This window comes from Dendrobates tinctorius, unplaced genomic scaffold (assembly GCF_039654945.1).
Source record: "Dendrobates tinctorius isolate UK_male_01 unplaced genomic scaffold, ASM3965494v1 ptg000164l, whole genome shotgun sequence".
Taxonomy (NCBI): domain Eukaryota; kingdom Metazoa; phylum Chordata; class Amphibia; order Anura; family Dendrobatidae; genus Dendrobates; species Dendrobates tinctorius.
Genome location: NW_027361831.1, coordinates 7,706,617 through 7,733,525, shown reverse-complemented (window position 1 = coordinate 7,733,525; position 26,909 = coordinate 7,706,617). Strand labels below are relative to the sequence as shown.

Genomic DNA, 26,909 nt, shown 5'->3' with positions numbered 1-26,909 from the left:
ACTTTACAGTAATAGTCTGCATGGCCAAGGCTAATTCCGCTTTAAAAGTTTTCTGTAGTGCCTTAATCAGCTCTGCTGTGTGTACAGCAGTGTCCCCGTGGAGGGAGAGATCATTCCCACCAGCTGCTGCAATTACCTGCGACAGAGAAGCAGGAGAAGTAGAAGCCAATGGTGCGGCGGCCATTTTGGATTTTCTGCCTCCTGAGAAGTGCTCAGAAGTCGGACGTGTCACCAGTTGTGCAGGATCCCTCCTCGCCGGCATCTCACACCGGAGGTTCGCCCTAGCATCAACATTTAAAGGGCTAGGCCTTGACCCTCTTACACATAGACCCAAGTGTCAGCCGTGCCAGTATTCTGGACCCAGCAAACGCGTGTCCCTGAGGAGCCAGTGACAGCCGTGTGCTCCCTATGGAAGTTCTGGTGCTCTCGGGTGGATACCGAGGGTATAGCTTTGAGGGTCTATCTTGCGGTATCTCCTTTCTTGGAGGAGTGATTAAAGGATATATGGACCTCTGATTATTGGTTTATAGGTGATGAGATGTGGGTCCCTCAGCAACGGATAGGATATGGGGAGCAGAGGATTCGAGGGGAACCAGCGGTGTTCCGTTCCAGATGCGGTTTTCCCCGCAGTGTGTGTGCTCATACTGTTGCTGTGCCTGATCAGGGATGACAGCCGCGGTATAACTGTGTCGCTGCTTATGTCCGGGTCCTGTCTCCAACAGTTGCTTTGGCGGGGGGATATGACCCGGGGATTGCACTATATTAAAGGCAGCAGATCCAGAGATCCTTCAGGGGCTGCGGCTGATATGTTGCGGTGGTCGCAGTGATAATTGTAGTGGTTAGCTGTGGAATCGCTAGGTCCCAGCTTGATTTTTTACCGGCCTGCAGCAGTCACTGTATTGCGGCTGGGGGAGGGATATATCTGGGCACAACAAGGTAGGCGAGTGGGTAGTGGGTATTCAGTGGGGGCCGGAACTACTTGCAGTTCTTACAAGAAAAGCTATGCCGGATTTTTGAGCTGGTGTCAGCCACTTTGCAGCTAGTTAAGCCTGCGGCTCCCACTGATGAGTAGCAATGATCTGACAGGCCGGTTCGGGATTTGTTAAGCCGAACAGGTCCGTAGGCAATTTATGGGCCAGTGTAGAGTTATTAAAGGCTGTGTCAGTCACATATGAGATTCTCCAGCTGGGAGAGAGGGTACCGGTATTAATAAAGGGATTTGTTGTGAATGGGTCACCGAGGAGAAAACCAGAGAGGTTGGTAACTATGCAGATTGCAGATCCCTGATCCTACCACACAACTAGCAGCAGCCGTGGAGCGTACCTACGATGTTCCTAGACGCTTCGTCACAGCCGGAGGACTAAATAAGCCTGAAGCATGAAAAGGGGAAAACTAACTGCCCCAGAGCAGACCCCAAAGGAATAGATAGCCCCCACACATGTATTGACGGTGAAACAAGATGAAGACACAAACACAGGCAGGAAAATAGGCTGAGCAAACGATGGGGCCCAAACTAACTAGAGAGGATTGGAAAGACACTGTCTGCAACCTGCAAAAAACCCTACAAAAATAATGTCCAACACTTCTGATAGCAAAATTAACCCTGAAGTCACTAGACTTCTCCTACTATATCAGCACTCTGAAATATTCTGAGACAGAGCAAAAAGAGACCAAACTAGTAAGGGACAAAAAACAAATTGGCAAAATACTGATAAATAAGAGTGGAAATTCAGCACAGCCCCCAGCCGGGGCTGGCTGACCACACAAAAAACTGAATAGACCTACAAAGTCAAGTGTGAACATTAGCAGAAAAACTTAGCTTTAGATGACTGGAACAGAGCTGAAAACCAAGAGCTGACAAGCCAGAAGGAATCACCAGCAACTGAATAGGGCGTCTGCTGTCTTAAATCCAATCTGAGACTCCTGAGGTCCAATCGTCAGTCTCATTCTCAGGTGGCAGATCTCCACCGATCAAATCAGCCTCTCTACCTCCTGTTACCACCAGAGGGAGTCCGGAAGGAGAACTCACACCTGGTGAACCAGAGAATGAACTCACAACAGGGATTCACCCCCGTTGGTTGTAGATTATATTAAAAGTACCTTTTCAGTGGTTGGTGCCGGGTCCCAGGTCTCAGGTCTCCCAGGTCCTTATCCTTGGTGAGGGTCAGTCTCGCAAGCGGAGAGCTATTACTGCGTGGTTCTCTGTTATCAGCCGCTTATAGCAGTTACAGATTCCTATGGTTTTGAAAGCTCTGATATAAGAGAGGGGCTTGATTTGGCTCTGGAAAGGTAAATCTTCTTGAATAATCCTTATGGTGCTTTGTGGAGCCCACGGGAGCCTGTGATCCAGCTAGGTCCCAGTTACGGCCTGTAGCAGTGTGGGAGGCCTAAGCCTCGGCTCAGATTCCTCTTCAGCTTCTAGGTGGTATATCTTCACTCAGTAGCTTCCGAAACAGTCCAAACCAGATTCAAAATGTGCACAAATGTAATCCTTGTACAATCACTTTGGAATCTAGGATAAAAGATGATTTTTGGCCAAGATGAAAGTAGATTGAGGTTGCACCTCGGGAGCTTAGTCATCCTGTGTCTCCCATGTGCTGTGTCCTGCCAGATTCTTTTTAGTTAAAGAAAAGTTGGCTGTCTACGCCCCTGCTTCGACTTTCGAGAACTTAAAAAAATAACTGTGAAAAACATGTATCCTCTTCCCCTTATCCCAGATCTATGTAATCAGTTGTCTGGGGCTAAATGGTACTCCAAACTTGATATCCGGGGAGCCTATAATCTGATAAGGGTTCGGGAGGGGGACGAGTGGAAAACTGTGTTCCTCACATCTGAGGGACTCTTTGAAAACCTGGTTATGCCATTTGGTTTTACTAATGCTCCTGCCATATTTCAGAATTTCATTAATGTAGTGTTTGCTGATCTTATAGGGTGTTTTGTTGTTATCTATCTTGATGACATTTTGGTGTATTCCCCAGACAGTCATACTCATTTGCAACATTTACGAACTGTTCTCCAAAGACTCAGGGAAAATCAGTTGTATGATAAATTGGAGAAATAATTGTTTTTCGTACAAGAACTATTTTTTTGGGGCCTGATTGTGTCCTGTGAGGGGTTTTGTATGGATCCTAAGAAGGTACAGGCTATTGCTGACTGGGTCCAACCCCGGGATCTTAAGGGGCTCCAGCGCTTCTTAGTGTTTGCCAATTATTATCGTAAATTTATTAAGTGGTTTTCACAAGTGGTCAAACCGCTTACTGATGTTACACGTAAGGGTGCAGATGTAAAAAAATTGGTCTGTATCTGCCAAAAATACCTTTTTGACTCTGAAAAAATGTTTCATGTCCGCTCTGATTTTGGTACAGCCAGACCTGTCTAAACCTTTTATTGTTTAGGTGGACGCCTCTGAGGTGGGGGTGGGAGCAGTGTTGTCCCAGGGACCAGCCACTTTGACCTATCTTAAGCCATGTGCCTTCTTTTCCAGGAAGTTCTCTTCAGACAAAATAAATTATGATGTGGGCAGTAGACAACTTCTTGCGGTCAAACTGGCATTTGAAGAATGGAGGCCCTTTTTGGAAGGGGTGGCTTATCCGATCACTGTTATTACTGATCATAAATTGTAGCCTATATTGAGTCTGCTAAAAGAATCATAGAATCATAGAATCGTAGAGTTGGAAGGGACCTCCTGGGCCATCTGGTCCAACCCCCTGCTCAAAGCAGGATTCGCTAAATCATCCCAGTTAGATGTCTGTCCAGCCTCTGTTTGAAGACTTCCATTGAAGGAGAACTCACCACTTCTCGTGGAAGCCTGTTCCACTCATTGATCACTCTAACTGTCAAAAAGTTTTTTCTAATATCTAATCTGTGTCTCCTCCCATTCAGCTTCATCCCATTGCTTCTAGTCTTTCCTTGTGCAAATGAGAATAAAGTTGATCCTTCTACAATGTGATAGCCCTTTAGATATTTGTAGACAGCTATTAAGTCTCCTCTCAGTCTTCTCTTTTGCAAACTAAACATTCCCAAATCCTGCAACCTTTCCTCATAAGACAGGGTTTGCAGACCGGTCACCATTCTGGTCGCTCTTTTCTGAACTTGCTCCAGTTTGTTGATGTCTTTTTTAAAATGTGGTGCCCAAAATTGGACACAATATTCCAGATGAGGTCTGACCAAAGAGGAGTAGAGGGAAATAATTACTTCACGTGATCTAGACTGTATGCTTCTGTTAATACATCCTAGAATTGCATTTGCCTTTTTTGCTGCTGCATCACACTGTTGACTCATATTCAGTCTGTGATCTATTAGTATACCCAAGTCTTTTTCACATGTGCTGTCACTTAGCCCTATTCCTCCCATTCTATATATGCTTTTTTCATTTTTGTTGCCCAGATGTAGTACTTTGCATTTCTCCCTGTTAAAAACCATTCTGTTAGTTGCTGCCCACTTCTCCAGTTTATTTAAATCTTTTTGAATCCTCTCTCTCTCTTCTCTAGTATTAGCTATCCCTCCTAGCTTTGTGTCATCAGCAAATTTAATCAGTTTACCCTCAATTCCTTCATCTAAATCGTTGATAAAGATGTTGAACAATACAGGGCCCAGGACAGAGCCCTGTGGTACCCCACTTGAGACATTCTTCCAACTGGATGTGCAGCCATTTACGACCACTCTTTGGGTCCGATCACTAAGCCAGTTATGAATCCACCTAACAGTTGCCTTGTCCATTCCATACTTAGTCATTTTTTCAATAAGGATTGTATGAGAGACTTTGTCAAATGCTTTGCTGAAGTCAAGATATACTATATCTACAGCATTTCCTTGATCCACCCAATCAGTAATACCATCATAGAAGGAAATTAAATTAGTCTGACATGACTTATTAGTTACAAACCCATGCTGACTCTGTTTAATCACTTCATTCTTATCCAGGTATTGACATACATGTTGTTTAATAATTTGTTCAAAGATCTTTCCTGGTATAGAAGTCAGACTCACCGGCCTATAGTTGCCTGGGTCCACCTTCTTCCCCTTTTTGAAGATAGGAACAACATTTGCTCTTCTCCAGTCTTCTGGCACTTCTCCTGTTCTCCAAGAATTTTCAAAGATTATGGAGAGGGGTTCAAAAATTTCTTCTGCTATCTCCTTCAGTACTCTGGGGTGTAATTCATCTGGACCTGGAGACTTGAATACATTTAGGTTAGCTAAGTGTTTCCTCACTATCTTTCTGTTTATAGATATCCTGGATTCTTCTATTCCCTTAATAGGACAGTGAATAACAGTGATGTTACATTTCCTTTCTGAGAGAAAACAGATGCAAAATAGGAATTTAAAAGTTCAGCCTTCTCAACATCCTGTCTTACCATTTCATCATTTTCATCCTGTAAAAATCCTATAGCATCTTTGACTTTTCTTTTACTTTTGACATATCCCCAAAATCCTTTATTATTGCTTTTGACATCTCTTGCAAGCCTCAATTCATTTTCAGCTTTAGATAATCTGATTTGTGCCTTGCAGGTTCTGCAGACAGCATTATATTCTTTTTTAGATATGCCTCCTTTCCATTTTATAAACATTTTTTGCTTCCTTTTTAGCATGTGCTTAAGCTCTGTGTTCATCCATCCTGGTTTCCTTAAATGCTTCCTATTCTTCCCTCTTTTCGGAATTGTTAACAACTGTGCTTTGAGAATTTCATTTTTCAAGATTTCCCATCCTTCCTGGACATTTTTGTCTTTAAGGATATCCAGCCATTGGATCCCTCCAATTCTCTTTCTGAATCCCTTAAAATCTGCCTTTCTGAAATCTAACCTTGACGTCTGAGTCTTCACAGGTCTTCCGCCTCTAGTTATCCAAAATTCTAAAATAGCATGGTCGCTACCTCCTAGGGTCCCAGCCACTTTTACCTCCTCAACCATTTCCTCCCTGTTTATAAGGATTAGATCCAAGGTAGCAGTTCCCCTTGTTTTCTCCTTTACCTTTTGGAAGATAAAGTTGTCAGCAAGAGAGGATAAGAATTTCCTTGACCTGTTAGTTTTGCCTGAGAGAGATTCCCAACAAATGTCTGGATAGTTGAAATCTCCCATGACAACTATGTCATATTTTTTGGAGAACTTGGCCATTTGATGCATAAAGAGTTCATCCATATCTTCAGCTTGCACAGGCGGCCTGTAGTAAATGCCTACAATGGTGTCCTTTCCATTGTTCTGTCCTTGTATTCTTACCCAAACAGTTTCCACAGAACTCCCAGTCTCTGAAGCTTCAATCTCTGTGCAGATATACGCATTTCTAACATACAATGCGACACCCCCTCCTCGTTTATCAAGTCTGTTTCTTGCAAATAAGTTGTATCCTTCTAGTCTTGTATTCCAATCATGTGTATTGTCCCACCAAGTTTCAGTGATTCCAATGACATCATATTTCTTTTCCTGTGTTAGTAGTTCCAATTCTCCTTGTTTGTTGCCCATGCTTTGTGCATTAGTATAGAAACATTTTAGTTTGTGATTGGTTTCTCTTTCTCCAATATTTTTTTTAATTAGATTCTTTCGTCTTTGTTCTTCCTTTCCACTTCTAATAGCAGAGTTCTCAGTAGCATTTGTCAGGTGTATGGCTTTTTCTGGTCTTTTGCTTCCCTTCCCATGTTGTTCTAGTTTAAAGCTCTCCTTACAAGTGTAGCAAGGCGACTTCCAAATACCTGCTTTCCAGTCTTCGTAAGGTGCACCCCATCTCTAGCAAGTAGTCCATCGTATAAGTAGTTCACTCCGTGATCCAGAAATCCAAATCGTTGCTGACGGCACCATCGACGTAGCCAGTTGTTCACCTGCAGAATCTTATTCCACCTCCTTGTTCCTTGGCCATCCACTGGGAGGATGGAAGAGAAGACCACCTGCGCTCCCAGTTCTTTCACTTTCTTGCCTAAGTCTTCAAAGTCTCTGCAGATGGTTTCCAGGTCGTTTCTTGCGGTGTCATTTGTCCCCACATGTAGTAGCAGGAATGGGTAGTCATCTGTAGGTCTGAAGAGTCCTGATATCCTGTCAGACACATCTTTAATTTTTGCACCTGGAAGACAGCACAAAGATTGACTTCCAGACAGGCCCGCTGGTCGCTTTTCTTTTTCTTGGTTTCAGTTTTATATTACTTTCCGTCCTGGGTCCAAGAATGTTAAAGCTTTTGATTCTGTGTCTCCCCCATAGCCGTCATCCTCCATTCTTCATCCTGGGGTGGTGGTGGCTGGGGTCTCGTCGGAGTTGGAGCAAGAGATTGTGGGGGCTCAGTCTCTTACCTCTGCCTCCAAACCGGGGGGTAAATTGTTTGTCCCGGAGAAATTTCGGCTTGGTCTCCTTCAGGAGTTACGAGTCTAAGCTGAGTGCTCATCCTTCCATTTTGGCCACATGGGAGGCAGTGGCAAGGGTTTTTTGTGGCCCTCACTACGCATATAAAAAAATTTGAATCTGCGTGTGGGGTTTGTGCGCATTCTAAGAGCTCTCATTGCCGGCCGGACAGGGAACTGGTGCCTTTGCCAGTTGCTGATAGACCATGGACTCACCTGAGTAACCTGAAAGAGAAGAAAAACGTGTTATATTATACTCACCAGCGGGGCGGTCCGGTCGGTCCAGGTTCGATGGATGTCACGGTCCGGGTCCGGCGCCTCCCATCTTCTAGCGATGACGTCCTCTTCCGTACTGCTCTGCCTTGTTGAGGGCCGAGCAGAGTTCTGCAGTGTGCAGGCGCCGGACCTCTCTGACCTTTCCTGGCGCCTGCACACTGCAGGACTCTGCTCTGCCTTCAGCAGGGCAGAGCAGTACGCCTGCGCCGGAGCCACGACGAGAAGCAAAGATGAGGACGTCATCGTTAGAAGATGGGAGGCGAAACCCATCGGACCCGGACAGCGCCCCCCCCCCGGTGAATATAATATAACTCGTTTTTTTTATCTTTCTGGTTACATTGGGGGCTCATCAACAGCATTACAGAATGCTGTATATAAGTCCCTACTGGCGGTAGCCGCATCTTATATGCGAAAAAATAGGTGACAGATTCCTTTTAATGTATTTCATAAATCTCTTCTGAAACCCTTGGGGGCGGTTGAGGAGGACTCTGGGTCAGCTCTCCCTCCAGTGTTGGTTGAGGGTCATATGGAGTATCTGGTTAACACTAGAACCACCGATCGAGTCATTTTGACTCCTCACAATTTTTATGTCTCTCTTGAGACTCGGTGACTTTTACTCATTTAGGATGCAAAAAAAGATTTTGTGACAATAAATAATTTTTGGAAAAAAAAGTACCTTTTTTTTTTTTTGCAAAATTTACCTTTAAATTACCAAAGGGAGTCATTTTGACTCCCTACTATAAATATAGTAATGATAGGTAAATTTTTAAAAAAGTACTTTTTTTTTTTTTTTTTTTTTTTTTTTTTTTGCTAGTCTTTGTTGCTAAATGATATTATTTCTTTTCGTTTTCAGTTACTTGTATGTTTAGAATAAGTTTAGAATAAATGTTGGCTTAGACGTATAATAATTAGCATTTTTGCAAATATACTTGAAATACACATCCGTTAGTGAACCAGTGATCTCTCGAGTGGACTACATAATTTCTGTAGACTACGGCCTGCAGTTTTGCTAATGGCTAATGGCTAGAAGTGCGCTAAAGCCTGACGATATTCTGCTATTTTGCATTCTATAAAATTAAAGTTACAACAATACCAGGAGCAAGAAACTCTAAAAATAAACGAAAACAAGCCAGGAATCAAAATGATTCCATGTGGTAGTTCTAGGGGGGGTGACCAGTCCGGTAGTCCTAGTGTTAATTGGTATGGTCCGGAGGATCGGTCGTGGGTTCCTGCCCACTCTGTACATGCTGACAGTCTGGTTCGGGCCTTTCATGCCAGAAACCCTGAGATGCCTGGGGGTTCAGTGGCCCCCCATTGAGAGGGGGGTACTGTCATGGTTTGCTTGGAAGTTTTGGCTGGTACCTCAGGGGTTAAGGCTTTTTGGCATCTCTCTGGCTGTGAGAGGGCTTTTGTACTCTTTTGTACCTCGCTGTCCACTCAGCTCTCCTGACCTACTCCTGTTCTGTCGGCGGCCGCCATTCTCCGCTATAATCCCTGGGAGTGTTGAAGCTGGCTCCGCCCCGGTTCCACTCCCCTGCGGTCACGTGCCGCAGGTCCTGCACGTCAGCGGTCGCGCCCCGTCCCGGTAAGCTTTCTGTGTGCTGCTCAGCCCCGCTTGTCTGAGACATAGCGGGACACGTGTACTGAGTGAGCTTTATCAGTCACGGTGCTCCTGATAGTCGGTGATCAACCAACCTATTCAGCATAATGAAGATCTCCAGACAACATCAGAGCTCATTCTACTAGAGCCGTAGCCACATCATCACAATCACCGGTGTTTGGTGGAGTGGCCTTTTAACCTCTTGTGTGTTCCTGTCCGTATCAAGGACGACCTCCTGATGTTGCTGTCACGATGGACTCTTTGAAAACCTATTACCTGTAGGACTAATCCCTACTTTAATCCCCATTTTAGTGAGTTTTCCTGGATAAGTTCTAAGGTTCTGGAGGTGGAGGTCACTATAAAGAAGCTTGGGGATGTTTGGAATGATGGCGGGACTGGTGATATAAGCAAACATCGCAGGAGCAGATCCTAGAGGAGATGTGACACACCATTAGCATAAGCCCCAATGTTGCAGAATGGCAGAAAACTAGAGTTGAAGAAAACTCCATAAAGTGACTCCATTTTGTAAATTATAGCCATCAGTGAATTAATCTATAGGAGTAGTGACTATTTTCACAGCTGAATGGGGGCTTAATTTTTGTGGGATGAGTAGAAACTTTTATTAGTATCATTTTCACTTGCATAACATTTTTTGGTGGCTTTTTATTACAATATTTTGGAGGCAGAATGAACAAACAGTTAAGCACTATGCTCTACTGGCATGCTCTACTGGTTCATGAGTTGACATCTTGTATTAGATGTGAACTGTAATTGTCTTAGTGAATAATTCAATTTTGCGACATAACTTCCCATTTACAGTCATATGTAAAAGTTTGGGCACCCCTATTAATGTTAACCTTTATTCTTTATAACAATTTTGGTTTTTGCAACAGCTATTTCAGTTTCATATATCTAATAACTGATGGACTCAGTTATATTTCTGGATTCAAATGAGGTTTATTGTGCTAACAGAAAATGTGCAATCTGCATTTAAACAAAATTTGACTGGTGCAAAAGTATGGGCACCCTTATCATTTTCTTGATTTGAACACTCCTAACTACTTTTTACTGACTTCCTGAAGAACTAAATTGGTTCTGTAACCTCATTGAGCTTTGAACTTCATAGCCAGGTGTATCAAATCATGAGTAAAGGTATTTAAGGTGGCCACTTGCAAGTAGTTCTCCTATTTGATTCTCCTATGAAGAGTGGCATCATGGGCTCCTCAAAACAACTCTCAAATGATCTGAAAACAAAGATTATTCAACATAGCTTTTCAGGGGAAGGATACAAAAAGTTGTCTCAGAGATTTAACCTGTCAGTTTCCACTGTGAGGAACATAGTAAGGAAATGGAAGAACACAGGTACAGTTCTTGTTAAGCCCAGAAGTGGCAGGCCAAGAAAAATATCCGAAAGGCATAGAAGAAGAATGGTGAGAACAGTCAAGGACAATCCACAGACCACCTCCAAAGACCTGCAGCATCATCTTGCTGCAGATGGTGTCACTGTGCATCGGTCAACAATACAGCGCATGCATAACGCCTTTTTGTATGACCAAACAACTCAATCTTTGTTTCATCAGTCCACAGGACCTTCTTCCAAAATGTAACTGGCTTGTCCAAATGTGCTTTTGCAGACCTCAGGCGACTCTGTTTGTGGCGTGCTTGCAGAAACAGCTTCTTTCGCATCACTCCCATACAGCTTCTCCTTGTGCAAAGTGCGCTGTATTGTTGACCGATGCACAGTGACACCATCTGCAGCAAGATGATGCTGCAGGTCTTTGGAGGTGGTCTGTGGATTGTCCTTGACTGTTCTCACCATTCTTCTTCTCTGCCTTTCTGATATTTTTCTTGGTCTGCCACTTCTGGGCTTAACAAGAACTGTACCTGTGTTCTTCCATTTCCTTACTATGTTCCTCACAGTGGAAACTGACAGGTTAAATCTCTGAGACAACTTTTTGTATCCTTCCCCTGAAAAGCTATGTTGAATAATCTTTTTTTTCAGATCATTTGAGAGTTGTTTTGAGGAGCCCATGATGCCACTCTTCATAGGAGAACTACTTGCAAGTGGCCACCTTAAATACCTTTTCTCATGATTTGATACACCTGGCTATGAAGTTCAAAGCTCAATGAGGTTACAAACCCAATTTAGTGCTTCAGGAAGTGAGTAAAAAGTAGTTAGGAGTGTTCAAATCAAGAAAATGATAAGGGTGCCCATACTTTTGCACCGGTCAAATTTTGTTTAAATGCAGATTGCACATTTTCTGTTAGTACAATAAACCACATTTGAATCCAGAAATATAACTGAGTCCATCAGTTATTAGATATATGAAACTGAAATAGCTGTTGCAAAAAACAAAATTGTTATAAAGAAAAAAGGTTAATATTAATAGGGGTGCCCAAACTTTTACATATGACTGTATATGGACGGTTTGAGTAGAAATGTTCAAAAATATAATTTTCAATAATATTATATTCAAAAATAATAATTGGTTTTATCTCTTGGCAGATGATGGTAACAGAACATCAGGGGGACAACTGACATCTTCAATTTTTAAATCAGATGACCTTGAGATCACACAGGATACAACTGAAGTGAATGTCATTACTCCAGACATACCATCATACCTTCACAGCCAAGATCTATTGTCTGATCTTTCGAAACAGGTCTTATCTTCTGATTCGTTACAGACTGCTAAGAAAACTAAAAGTAAAAAAAGAGGCACTCAAAAACAAACTGCTCTTAAATCAAAGAAGCCAATTACAAATTCAGAATATGGAAATAGTTGTCCCAACCAAACATCTTTAGTTAAACCTCAAAAAATTCACAAAGAGGAGAAGAGATTTTCTTGTTCCAAATGTGGGAAATATTTTAACCAGAAATCAGATCTTGTTAGGCATGAGAGAATTCACACTGGGGAGAAACCATTTTTATGTTCAGAATGTGGGAAATGTTTTAACCAGAAATGGATTCTTGTTATTCACCAGAGAACTCACACAGGGGAGAAGCCTTTTTCGTGTTCAGAATGTGGGAAATGTTTTGTACAGAAATCATTGCTTGTCGCACATCAGAGAACTCACACAGGGGAGAGGCCTTTTTCTTGTTCAGAATGTGGGAAATGTTTTGTACAGAAATCATCTCTTGTTGCACATCAGAGAACTCACACAGGGGAGAAGCCTTTTCCATGTTCAGAATGTGGGAAATGTTTTGTAGAAAAATCACACCTTGATAAACACCAGAGAACTCACACTGGGGAGAAGCCTTTTTCATGTTCAGAATGTGGAAAATGTTTTGTAGGGAAATCACACTTAGTTAGACATCAGAGATCCCACACAGGGGTGAAGCCATATTCATGTTCAGAATGTGGAAAATGTTTTGTACAGAAATCAGTTCTTATTAGTCACCAGAGAACCCACACAGGGGAGAAGCCATATTCATGTTCAGAATGTGGAATATGTTTTGGACATAAATCATATCTTCTTACACACCAAAGAACTCACAAAGGGGAAATGCCTTTGTCGTGTTCAGAATGTGGGAAATGTTTTGTACAGAAATCATCACTTCTTACACACGAGAGAACTCACACAGGGGAGCAGCCTTTTTCCTGTTCTGAATGTGGGAAATATTTTAAACGTAAATCACAGCTTGTTATACACCAGAGAACTCACACAGGGGAGAAGCCTTTTTCCTGTCCAGAATGTGGGAAATATTTTAACCAGAAATCGTATCTTGTTATACACCAGAGAAATCACACTGGGGAAAAGCCATTTTCATGTTCAGAATGTGGAAAATGTTTTATAGAGAAATCAAATTTTCTTAGACACCAGAGAACTCACACAGGGGAGAAGCCATATTCATGTCCAGACTGTGGGAAATGTTTTTCAGATAAAACACGTCTTGATAGGCACCAGAGAATTCACACAAGGGAGAAGCAAAAATCTTATGAATAATGTGAGGAATGTTTTGAAAAATAATGCTGTTTTATTAAACATCTAAATTTCTCCATGGGGAGATGCCATTATCATGAAACAAAGAGAAGGGGGCACTCACTGGTTCTTTTAAATCCAAAGTTTTATTCAAAACATCACATTAAAACCTGTGGGCTGTAGAGTTGGTAAGCAAAACTTCTGTCTCAAACTCCTCAATTTCCCTGACTCCGACTCCCATCTCCGACTCTGACTCCACAGCAATGGCTCACCACTGAGCATGTACATAGAGTGTAGAACAGATTCATGTCAACTAAAAGCCGAGATGCTTAGATCAGGAACAGAAAGGATATTTATAGGACATTACATAACTTTCCAAATTCTTAAAAATTTTTTACAGCACATACTGCATTGGACTACTGTACCAATTTAGTGTATATTTTAGGAGTCGGAGTCAGTCCATTTTATACTGACTCCGACTCCACCAAAATGAACAGCAACTACACATCCATGTTTAAACCTGGCAGCAGAGAAGAATGTGGTACATAGGATGGACGACAGTCGCTTCGTGCCTGTCTGCACATCACCGGGTCCTGGAATGGATGTAGGAATGGACAACCCAATTTTTAACACATTCACAAAATGTGCCGTAAATATACGTTGCACGTCGGAAACATTCTGGGCAGGTGATGACTGTGTATTACAGCCAGGACCTGCCGCTAACAATTGCGGGCAGAGAATTTAACACGTGCCGACGTGCACGCATGTGTTTACATCCTCCCATCGGCACACCCATGACATGATTGTGGGTCGCCGATGGGTTGTCATGACAGCCGGGAGTCAGCTGATGACTCCTGTACTTGTCATTACACAACTCCTTTGAAATCCTGCCTGTGGCCAGGCTTCATAGGACACACTGATTTCTGCTATATGCAGTAGTGATTGTGCATAGCTGCATATAGCGCAAGAGATCGAATTATCGCATCTTCAAGCCTAACAAAATCAGAAAAAGCAAAAAAAGTTTTAAAAAATATTTAAAAAAAAAAACAAAGTTCAAATCAGCTCTCTTTCCCTCCATTGAAAATAAAGATATAAAAAATGATACATAAATATGGTATAACCGCTTTCAGAAAAGTCCTATCTATCAAAATATAAAAACAATTAACCCGATTAGTAAACTGAATTCAAGAATGCCAAAATTACCTTTTTTGGTCACTACAATTCCACAAAAAATGCTGTAACAAACAATAAAAAATGTCACATCTATCCCAAAATGGTACTAATAAAAACATAGTCTCGCCCTGCAAAAATAAAGCCATCACACAGCTCCGTCGGATGAAAAGTAAAAATGTTACGAGTCTCGGAAAATGGCGACACAACTCCCAAAAATGTATTGTTAAGAATTTCAGAATTTTTTTTCACCGCTAAAATAATTTAAAAAAACTGGACACATATTGATAAGGAGAATAATATTGCTTGGTTCTTTTTACCACAAAATGTACACCTTAAAAAATTATTTCCAAAAATCAGTTTCAGAATTTTTTTTTTTCACAATTTCACTGGACTTGGAATTTTTTTCCCTGTTTTGGAGAACGCTGTTTGCTAAAATGACTGGTATCATGCAAAAGTACGACATGTCCCGCAAAAAACCAACCCTCATATGTCTATGTGGACAGAAAAATAAAAGAGTTGGGGTATGTGCACATGATCCGTAAACGCTGCGGATTGGATGCTGTGGCCAGATGTTACAGCATAGTGGATGGGATTTCAAGAAATCCCATGTCCACTATGCGTCCAAAAATGCCTGGAATGCGAACAAGGACATGCTGTGCGTCTCTCCAGACCGAAGCGCATTAATTTCTTTTCTTTCACCCATAGAATCTATTGGACATAGTGAATCTGCATGGTTCAGTGTGGTTCAGTTAAAGAACCCACGGTCCCACACAGCTGTGTCCACATTACTATAGAACTTACAAACAAAAGAAATAGACCTCAACAACATACCATGTATCGACTCCCTTCTGACAAGTAATTTATGATGGTTGCCTCCCTGTTTGGGAGTTTTTACTATCTCAATATCAGCAAAGCACAACACATTGGTGTCTGAACACTGTTGGATTAACCTACGTGAACCTTTTCCTGAGGTCATGGATTTAAAATGCTCTCTGAAACATACCATATATACTCGTGTATAAGTCGAGTTTTTCATCACATTTTTTTGTGCTGAAAACACTCCCCTCGGCTTATAAACAAGTCAATTGTCCCAGAGAGACAGCAGGGGCACGGCGGAGCAGCGGGTTACAGAGGCAGAAGCCGGCAGCTGTGGTAAAGCTTGTGCCGCTACTAAACAGAAATTAACATTCATTTCTCTGTAATAGCGCACAGTGACAGCCGCAGCGCCGGATAGGGGATAAGGAGCCATGCATACCAGGATAGGGGATAAGGAGCCATGCATACCAGGATAGGGGATAAGAAGCCATGCATACAAGGATAGGGGATAAGAAGCCATGCATACAAGGATGAGAAGGGGGAGCCATGCATACCAGGACAGCGACGGAGGGAGCCATGCATAAAAGGACAGGACTTGGGAGCCATGCATACCAGAACAGCGATGGGGGAGCCATGCATACCAGGATAGGGATGGGGGACAATGCATACCCGGCTTATACTCGAGTCAATAAGTTTGCCCAGATTTTTGTGGCAAAATTAGGTGCCTTGGCTTATACGTGGGTCGTCTTATACTCGAGTATGTGTAAAACGCAAATAAAACGCATCCCCATGCAATCTTATGGGATTCCGCAGTTGCTGTGTCAATGCTGCAGATTTTACCACTACGGAATCGCATACCGGTAAAATCCGCAGCATGTCCATTATTTCTGGGGAATCGCGGCAATTCCGCCGCCATAGGATTGCATTGAAACGCTCACTTTACGCATGTGGCTATGCCCGCCGTACATAAAGTGAGCGCTTCATGTGCGGATGGTACCCAGGGTCTGGAGAAGAGGAGACTCTCTTCCAGGCCCTGGGTACCATATTCCTGTAAAAAATAGAATTAAAATAAAAAATTGGGATATACTCACCTTCTGGCGGCCCCCAGAGCCTTACCGCCTCTCAGCCACGCTGCCAGCATCTTCCGTTCCCAGGGATGCATTGCGCGAATGACCTCTGATGACGTAACGCTCTCACGTGATGCTGCGTCATCAGAGGTCATTGTCGCAAGGCATCCCTGGGAACGGAAGTTGCCGGCAGTGCCAATAAGGGGCAGGACGACTCTGGGGGCCAACGGATGGTGAGTATATCCCTATTTTTTTATTTTTTAAAAATATTTTTAACATTCTATCTTTTACTATTGATGCTGCATAGGCAGCATCAATAGTAAAAAGTTGCTCACACTTGTTAATCACTATGCTTGACAAGTGTGACCAACCTGTCAATCACTTTTCCAAGCGATGCTTCAAATCGCTTGGAAAGCGCAAGCATTCTGCAAGCTAAAAACGCTTGTGTTTTGCGGTAAAAACACATGCGAATTCCGCAAGCGTTTTACCCATGACAGGGAGTTGCGGAAATGCTGCTGACTTTTCCGCAGCATTTCTGCAACGTGGGCACTTAGCCTAAAAGGAAGAAAGATGGATACATTTATCCCAGACAAGGCAGATTTTCTACTGGATTGAAGCTAAATCTAATCCTAGAGGATCCAGGTTACCAAAACATTAAAAAAAAAAAATTAAAAATGCAGAGAGACTTTAGGACAACAGATTCTGACTTCATTGCTTCCTGTGATGGATGCCCCAACAAAAATCGTGATCTACACACCCTCTTTTTCACAGAGGGATCTGCTGAGGAACAATAATAGGGCATGATAGAAAAATTTGGGATAAGAGATTTGTTTTCAATTTTAGGTATGGTTCCATTGACAGATCTATCTGTTCTGCTATTTATGTTTATACAGAACCGAATATATTCAAACTCTACTAGGTAAGAGACTGCCAGCCAAAGGGAAATCATAGATGTGGGAAATTGCCCTTTTTGCAGTCTTCACTTAATCACATCACAATGGGTGACATCATTCAACAGGGTCGGGATTTTGTTTCTTGTAAAACACGTTTTGTTGTATGTATTATTTTTTGTATGCGGTTTTTTTCTATACAGGGAAGACAGTAAGACTTCTTTATGTACCTTTCAGGGCGCATTATAACTCAATCACCTGAGGTAAAGGTTCACGTAGATTAATCCAATATGTCTGAGAAGTGCATTGTTCAGACCCCCAATGTGTTGTACTTTGCAGATGCTGTGAGAGTAAAAACTCCAAAACAGGGAGGCAACCATCATAAATTACTTGTCAGAAGTGAGTCGATATGGATTATGCGCACACATGGCTTTAACGACAAGCTTGACTTGTCTGTGTTTTTACGAATTTGTATGTTTTTAATATATGCTATGTTGTTGATGTCTATTATTTTTGTTTGTAAGTTCTATCGATATTAGGACACAGCTGTGTGGGAGGTGGGTTCTTAAAAAAGTGAGTTGTCCATTCCGACCTCCATTCCAGGACCCTTTGAAGCGCCGACAGATGCGAAACAGCCGTCGGCCGTCCTATGTGCCACACTTTTCACTGCTAAATGTTTTAATGTGACGTTTTGAATAAAACTTTTGATTTAAAAGGACCACGAGGGTCGCCTTCTCTTCGTTTCAATTTTCATATGGACTGTTTCTGGTGAGCTCCCGATTCCTTTCGGTGTGATTGCTGTGCCCGCATTTCATACGTACGGAAACTCGCATGCTTTTTGGTGCCGGCTTTTCCTCTTCTTGGAAGCCATTATCATACCTAGATCTTGACAAATGAATTACTAGAAAACATATATTGTTAAACATCAAAAATAATGCACACAGTGAGAAACAATATATGTTTTATTCACAAATTGCCCAGGAGATGCTCCATACACGGTCAGACACAGACAATTTTTAAAATGAACTTTCGTTCGTTGGAAAACCTCTTTAATATGACTGGCTTCGTCTGTCTGTAGACACTTCGCTATCTGCTGCCGGGATCAGCCAAATGATTCACTGCTCCTGCGCGGAATTCGCGCAGGCGCATTGCGACGGTGTTCCACTGGTGGTACCACGCAAGAGGCTGCGTGAGTGTGTGTGTGTGGTGCGTATAGAGTGTGTATGTGTGTGTGTGGTGCGACGGTGTTCCGCTGGTGGTACCGCAAAATAGGTTGGTACCAGGAGCAGTTTCCATATTGAGATACCAATCACTTGGGTGTCCCAATATGGCGGTCAGTGAACTTCCTCCGCTTGGCATTCTGGAATACGGTGACATCTGGACAGAACAGGAAATGAAAACATAACAAGGCAATTATATAAATAGATGTGTATGTTGTTGGTTAGCACTGCAGCCTTGCAGCGCTGGGGTCCTGGGTTCAAATCCCAAGGAGAACATCTGCAAGGAGTCGTATGTTCTTCCCGTGTTTGCGTGGGTTTTCTCCGGGTTCTCCGGTTCCCTTCCACACCCCAAAGACATACTGATAGGGAATTTAGATTGTGAGCCCCATTGGGGACAGCGATGATAATATCTGTAGAGTGCAGCGCAATATGATGTCGCAGCATAAGAAAGGCATAGTAAAAATAAATAAGCTGTGTGTATATAAATGTTTTAAATAGGAGATATATGCTAATTTTTAATAGTGGACAAAGTAGCCAAAATATATAAAAAAAAATACAAACAAGACAAACATAGAAATATAATAATCAGAAAGTCATCTCCAATTATAAGATGTTCACACACCAGAGAAACAAGGTAGAGTCATTGGTCAAGAAGAGATTTTAAATGTACGGACCAGTGAAACGTCACACAATAATTGTAACCTATTTAAAGCTATGCTTTGGAGTGGTTTCATATATGTGACTCTTTGGCTCTTTATTGGTGCCTAGTCTCGTATATTAACATGTTACTGGTTATTGATTTGTGTATATAAATATGTAGATGTCGCAGAGCTATGTGTGTATGTAAATGTGTAGCTGTAGCAGAGCTGAGTGTGCATGCATTGTCCAGCAGTGTTAAGTACTGTATACAGCACTGGCAAAAATTTAAGAGACCACTTCCAAATGTTCAGTGTGTCTCATTTTTCTCTTTAGGTATATTTTTGAGTAAAATGTAAATTGTTCTTTTAGTCTATAAACTTCTGACAACATGTCTCCGAATTTCCAAGCACTAATTTTTTTTTTTTTTTCTGAAAAGGAGAAATGGTCAAAATTTAAAAAAAACAAAAAACCCCAGTGCTTTCAGAACTCAATGCAAAGAAAACAAGTTCACAATCATTTAGAAACAACAATACTAATGTTTTAACTCAGGAAGAGTTCAGAAATCAATATTTTGTGGAATAACCATGATTTTTAATCACAGGTTTCATGCGTCTTGGCATGCTTTCCACCAGTCTTTCACACTGCTTCTGGCACAAAAATGTAAGCAGTTCTTCTTTGTTTGATGGCTTGTGACTATCCATCATCCTCTTTATTACATTCCAGAGGTTTTCAATGGGGTTCAGGTCTGGAGAATGGGCTGCCCATGACAGCGGTTTAATGTGATGGTCTCTTAATTTTTGCCAGAGCTGTGTATGTGCGCTGCAGAGTTCTCATTAAAGTCCGTGTTGTGATCTATATGTAAATATAACACAAGGTGCAGAGAAACACTAACAATAGATTTATTATTTCCCTATTCTACCCCAGTTCATTACAATTAGTGATATTGACTCCTCCACTTTACACCAGGGAAAATTTAATTAGTAGAAAAAATGTTTTTCTTATTTTCTATTGCCTAAATCTGGAGTGTGTCTTATGGTAAGATGCGTCTTATATCCAAAAAATGCAGAATTAGAATTATATAATTAGAATAAAAAACTACAGTTACTAATATATTTCATGTAAGAAGCAAATAAAGTTATAATCTATGTGCATTGAATATTTCACTATATATATATATATATATATACACAGTGGGGCAAAAAAGTATTTAGTCAGTCAGCAATAGTGCAAGTTCCACCACTTAAAAAGATGAGAGGCGTCTGTAATTTACATCATAGGTAGACCTCAACTATGGGAGACAAACTGAGAAAAAAAAATCCAGAAAATCACATTGTCTGTTTTTTTTTCATTTTATTTGCATATTATGGTGGAAAATAAGTATTTGGTCAGAAACAAAATTTCATCTCAATACTTTGTGATATATCCTTTGATGGCAATGACAGAGGTCAAACGTTTTCTGTAAGGCTGGTTTCACATTAGCGCATTTTCAGCGCGCGCACGGCCGGGGGTAGCTCCGCCCCCGAGACGGCTCTCTGCCCGGCGTGCCCGCCCCTTGCTTGTAGCGCCGCCTACTAGCGGACAGCGGCGCCTGCGATCGGCGCACCCTATCTTTAGCATAGGGTGCGCAGATCGTGCGCAGGCCGTGCGCTAGTTGCGCTTTGACCTGTGCTGCGCACTTTTGACGGTGCGCCGTGCGCGCCAAAATCCAAAAAGTTTGATTTTGGCGCGCACGGCGCACCGTCAAAAGTGCGCAGCACAGGTCAAAGCGCAACTAGCGCACGGCCTGCGCACGATCTGCGCACCCTATGCTAAAGATAGGGTGCGCCGATCGCAGGCGCCGCTGTCCGCTAGTAGGCGGCGCTACAAGCAAGGGGCGGGCACGCCGGGCAGAGAGCCGGCTCGAGGGCGGAGCTACCCCCGGCCGTGCGCGCGCTGAAAATGCGCTAATGTGAAACCGGCCTAAGTCTTCACAAGGTTGCCACACACTGTTGTTGGTATGTTGGCCCATTCCTCCATGCAGATCTCCTCTAGAGCAGTGATGTTTTTGGCTTTTCGCTTGGCAACACGGACTTTCAACTCCCTCCAAAGGTTTTCTATAGGGTTGAGATCTGGAGACTGGCTGGCCACTCCAGGACCTTGAAATGCTTCTTACGAAGCCACTCCTTCGTTGCCCTAAAGGTGGGCTTTGGATCATTGTCATGTTGAAAGACCCAGCCACGTTTCATATTCAATGCCCTTGCTGATGGAAGGAGGTTTGCACTCAAAATCTCACGATACATGGCCCCATTCATTCTTTCATGTACCTGGATCAGTCGTCCTGGCCCCTTTGCAGAGAAACAGCCCCAAAGCATGATGTTTCCACCACCATGCTTTACAGTAGGTATGGTGTTTGATGGATGCAACTCAGTATTCTTTTTCCTCCAAACACGACAAGTTGTGTTTCTACCAAACAGTTCCAGTTTGGTTTCATCAGACCATAGGACATTCTCCCAAAACTCCTCTGGATCATCCAAATGCTCTCTAGCAAACTTCAGACGGGCAGGACATGTACAGGCTTAAGCAGTGGGACACGTCTGGCACTGCAGGATCTGAGTCCATGGTGGCGTAGTGTGTTACTTATGGTAGGCCTTGTTACATTGGTCCCAGCTCTCTGCAGTTCATTCACTAGGTCCCCCCGCGTGGTTCTGGGATTTTTGCTCACCGTTCTTGTGATCATTCTGACCCCACGGGGTGGGATTTTGCGTGGAGCACCAGATCGAGGGAGATTATCAGTGGTCTTGTATGTCTTCCATTTTCTAATTATTGCTCCCACAGTTGATTTCTTCACTCCAAGCTGGTTGGCTATTGCAGATTCAGTCTTTCCAGCCTGGTGCAGGGCTACAATTTTGTTTCTGGTGTCCTTTGACAGCTCTTTGGTCTTCACCATAGTGGAGTTTGGAGTCAGACTGTTTGAGGGTGTGCACAGGTGTCTTTTTATACTGATAACAAGTTTAAACAGGTGCCATTACTACAGGTAATGAGTGGAGGAAAGAGGAGACTCTTAAAGAAGTTGTTACAGGTCTGTGAGAGCCAGAAATCTTGATTGCTTGTTTCTGACCAAATACTTATTTTCCACCATAATATGCAAATAAAATGAAAAAAAAACAGACAATGTGATTTTCTGGATTTTTTTTTCTCAGTTTGTCTCCCATAGTTGAGGTCTACCTATGATGTAAATTACAGACGCCTCTCATCTTTTTAAGTGGTGGAACTTGCACTATTGCTGACTGACTAAATACTTTTTTGCCCCACCGTATATATATATATATATATATATATATATATATATATATACACACACTGTGTGGACAAATATAGTAACCCCTACCTTAAAAAGAAAAAAAAGCGGAAGTGACGGTGCGCTGCAAAAACAAACTTCTGTTTGTTTTTGCGGCCCCATTGATCTATAATGGGGGCCTTGTCCGTACGCCGTGATAAAGATCGAGCAAGCTCGATCTTATAACACGGTCGTACTGCGCACCATGGAATTTTTGCCGGCCAATTTTGCGTCCCCATAGAGAGCTAGGCCTGCAAAAATATGGAAAGTGTAAAACCAGCCTGAGTCAGAGACATACTCAGGTAGCGAGATTTGCAGTCTACAGCAAGTGTTCATGTGAAGGTGTTCATGCACTTACATCCGGAAGTTAACTCCAATTACACATGGGTCAATGATTTGCATCTGCTTTATGGATCAGTACAATCTGTGCTATTTTAACTTAAAGTGAACCTGTCAGCAGGATTGTGCTCGGTACACTGCATACACTGTCAGGTTGGCGCTGTTATACTGATTAAAATGATACCTTGGTTGATGAAATCCATCTTGTGAGTGTTGTTTAATCTTTATTTTCAGTTTTCAGCTAATTATATGCTTGATGTGGTGCTCTGCTTACATATTCATCTTTATGGATTATGACATATCACTGATCCGTCACTGACCTCCCCCCTATTTTACATACTTTATACTCTAGATAGAATATTGTGTGGGGAAAAAAAAATAACATTCATCATGTCGGCGCCTGCGTTGTAGCATTTTACAATGGATAATATGCCTATATGCATTTATTATTTAGTCATATAATATTGTGGGTAGAAGAAAAAAAAAAATCATTTTCATCAAAATGGCGCCAGTGGCCACGCCTGCACAGTAGCATCTATTGCGTTGCCAGGCACAATTTTGCTAGAGGAAATAAAAAAATGGCCCATCAAGATGACTCCGGAGGCACTTGCACAGTAGCATCTATCGGAACGTGCAGGCGCCATTTTGCTAGAGGAAAAAAAATTTGGCTCCATCAAAATTGAGGATTTTTAGTTCTCTTTTTGTGGCTTTGCTATTCCTTTTACAAGGGACGTGAGGAGATGGTAAGTAGTGATGCTCAAATATTTGAGCATCCATTTTAAAAAGATATCGGTGGTGACCAGCAATTGGTGTCTCAAGAGGTAGATGATGATAAGACACAGTTGCCAACAAGTGATGTTGGTATGTCAACAAGTCAGGAGGACCAGAGTGCAGAAGTAGAAGATGAAGTGGTGGATGATGAAGTCACTGACCTAACCTGGGAAGGTGCCATGCAGAGCAAGGACAGTAGTATAGAAAGGGAGGGATCAGCAGCAATGCAACAGGCAGGAAGAGGCAGTAGGATGGCCAGAGGGAGAAGGAGAGCAACTGTTCCCAAGACCACACACAGGCAGAAAGTTCTTACACCAAAGGATTAGTTGTTCCCCAGACTGGCGCTTTTTTAAAGAAAGTGCAGATGATAAAAGAACAGTCATTTACAACCTGTGCCGTACTAAGATCACCACCACCATGCTTAGGCACATGTGATCAAAGTACCTGACTAGGTGAGCCGAACGCCTGGGGCCACAATCAGTGTGACTCCACTGCCTCTTCCCCTGTGCTACGTAATTGTCAATCTCCTGTCCAGGACACAAGCGTGCTCCCGCCCTTATCCTGTTGTTGCACATTCGCAAGCACCATCAGCAAACATCCAATTCTTTGTCACAGCGTTCTGTCCTTACCCCAGACCTTGGAATGCAAATATCCAGCCATCCACCTACAGTCCCAAACACTAAACAAGCACATTTTAAAACTGCTTGCCTTGTAAATGTTGCTACACTGCAGCAATGCCTCCGTGAAGTGGCAACAGCCTCTGCTGAAACAAATTTGTTTAGGTGACATACAGCACACTACCGCAGAATTGTTGAAGGGTCTAACAGACCAGAGGCTCTCGTTGCTGAACCCACAACCAGGCATAGTCATGTGTGATAATGGCCGTAACCTGGTAGCAGCTCTGAAACTGGGCAAGTTTGCACACGTACCATGCCTGGCCCACTTGCTCAACTTAGTGGTTCAGTTGTTTCTGAAAGTCTACCCAGATTTGGCTGAGCTTCTTCTGAAGGTTCACAGCGTGTGCACCCATTTCCGCAAGTCAGCTTGTTTCAGATACAGCTGCCTCCCGTTTGGCAGTGCTGCAGCAGTGCTTGCAGCTCACTGACTGGTGTGTGACATGATCACACACTGGAACTTCACATTACGTATGTTGGCAAGGCTTTGTGACCAGTATAGGGCAGTAGTTGAATACCAGCTCCAATATACCCTTAGGTAAGTCAGCCTGCACACATACCAACCGACGAGTGAGCATAGAAGTCTGACATCCATGAGGTTCTAAATAACTGAGGAATCAAGCAAGATGGTGAGTGGCAATGATGCCATAATCAGCATAATCATTCCACTTCTGTGCATACAAACACTCGCTGCTCACAATTAAAGAGGAAGCTTTGCATGTGGACTAGGAGGAGATGGAGGAAGAAAGTACACAGGGAGATGAAGAGTGGTCCTTAAGCTGGGGACAGGGAAGTCTTTCCTGCTGGTAGTCTGGCACACATGGCTGACTTTATGTCCCACTGTCATTCCCGTTATACACATTTCGGCAAACACACACTGTTTACTGGTTGTTCACCCTTCTCGATCCACGCTACAAGGAGAACATTGCATGTCTCCTTCCTGCAGAGGAGAGGGCTAGAAAAATGGTGCAATATCAGAAGGCCCTAGTTGAACAATTAGTGCAAATATTCCCATCTTACAATGCTGACGAAAAGGTCAGAGTTTCTTGGACAACCAAGGAGGAGAGAAGGAGACACACACCAGGTCCAACAGAGACAGGGGAACACTATTAAAGGTCTGAAACATCTTCATTAGACCTCAGCACCCAGGCCCTTATGCAGGGTGTAGTCTAACAAGGAAGGAACAGTTGGAAGATGATGGAGTACCTAGCTGACTGTACGAACGTCCTCCATGATTGCTCTGTGCCGTAGAACTTTTGAGTATCCTGGACCTGTTGCATGAACTGTCCTTCTATGCCTTGGAAGTGATAGGCTGCTCTGCCTCTAGGTTTTAGTCAGAGTTAGTCAGAGCATGTTTTTAGTGTTGCCAGGGGCATAATAATTGAAGGAAAAAACATTTTCTGCGGCCCTCCTCTATGTGTCTTCCAGGGTGTATTGCAGTCCTTCCTTCTAATTTTTGGCTACCATTGCGTAGGCTTTATGAGTCTAGGAGTCCCACTATCTAACATTTCGAACAGAATGTGTATGAGGACCTCCTTTATGTCTAATACAGGTGTATCAGAGTCCCTCTTCCTTCTAATCTTTGGCAGTTCTTGCATTGCCGAAAAGGCTTTGTGAGTTTGAGTCTCTCCTTCATAAATTAAGTTCAATCTATTTTATTAAACATTTTACAAACAAAAAATATATGAAAATTGGCAATATATAGAATCATAGAAAATATCTAGTATTCAAAATGAGCTTACAACCTTTTATCAGTAAGTCAAACATACAATGGCAGACAATTACAGTAACCATATGGCGAACCACAGCAAGGTATTCAAGAAAGGAAGTATCCTCTATATTATGCAGAAGAAAGACACAGTATAAGAAAAAGAGGGAAAGACAAGGGAAGAAAAAAAAAAGGTTATGGATAAAGGGGTCCTTAAAATCATATATATTAATGCGCAAATTCTTATGTAACTGTAAAAGTCAGCGAAACAAAATATGGAAATCGGGTGAGTCCTGAAATAAAATCCATCCACTCCAAATCCTTCTACATTTATCGTTTGTTCCATTGCAGTCTGCAGACAGCTTCTCCATTCTACACAGATTGACCATTTCCTTATACCAGTCTAATATATCGGGGGGGTTTGTAAGTTTCCAAAACCCCGGGGTTACCATCCGTGCTGCTGGTAGACAAAACCGAAGAATATCTCTATTGAAGAAGGTAAGATTGACAGAAGAGCTATTTGAGGGGACCTTGCTATAATGTTTCCCGTGATAATTGTCGAAAACCTTCTCCCAGAATGGCTTGATCATAGAGCACTCCCGCCAAATGAGAATCATAGAGCCCACCTCCATATCGCATCTCCAACAGACCCCTGAAACTGCTGGATATATTGCGTGTAGTTTAAAAGGGTAATGATGCCATCTCATAAGCATTTTATAGTTCTTCTCTTGTGCAATCCCAGCGCTAGCAAGTTTATGAGTGAAGAGAAACCCCCTTTCCCATTCCTCAGGAGACAAGCTTATCCCCAAATCTCTCTGCCATGCCTATTGAAATGTTAACTTCTCTGCTTCACCCTCTCTGCTCAATCCCCTATAAATCACTGATATAGCATGTGGCGGCTAATTTTCTTATACAAACAATTTCTCAAAAAAGGTGACAATTGAAATCGAAATTTTATCAAAATTGTAATTGCAAGTATTCAAACCACCAATTTTCTCATTTGGAAACTGAGCCTGCAGAGACAAAAGAAGGCAACTCCCTGTTTTCTAGCACCTAAAACAATTGGTTATCCTCCACTGCCCTCCGACTGAGAAAGTATCCAGGGAGAAAGGATGGATTGCAAAACATTGATGCAAGTGGGCTAATATTCCTATCTGAGATCCCCTTCTTTCTCGGAG

At 42.5% G+C, this 26,909-nt stretch overlaps 1 protein-coding gene across 2 annotated transcripts in view; it reads left to right on the top strand.

Annotated features, from left to right (window-relative positions):
* LOC141052937 (uncharacterized) overlaps nucleotides 1–26,909 on the top strand; it is a 310,086-nt gene that overhangs the window by 244,339 nt on the left and 38,838 nt on the right. Inside the window, exon 7 of one of the 2 annotated variants that reach the window (XM_073550268.1) lies at nucleotides 11,701–13,096. In XM_073550268.1, coding sequence (XP_073406369.1) covers nucleotides 11,701–13,096 — 1,396 coding nt within the window. Of the gene's footprint in view, nucleotides 1–11,700; nucleotides 13,333–26,909 lie in introns of those variants that run through there. The other variant, XM_073550267.1, reaches the window with a different exon arrangement.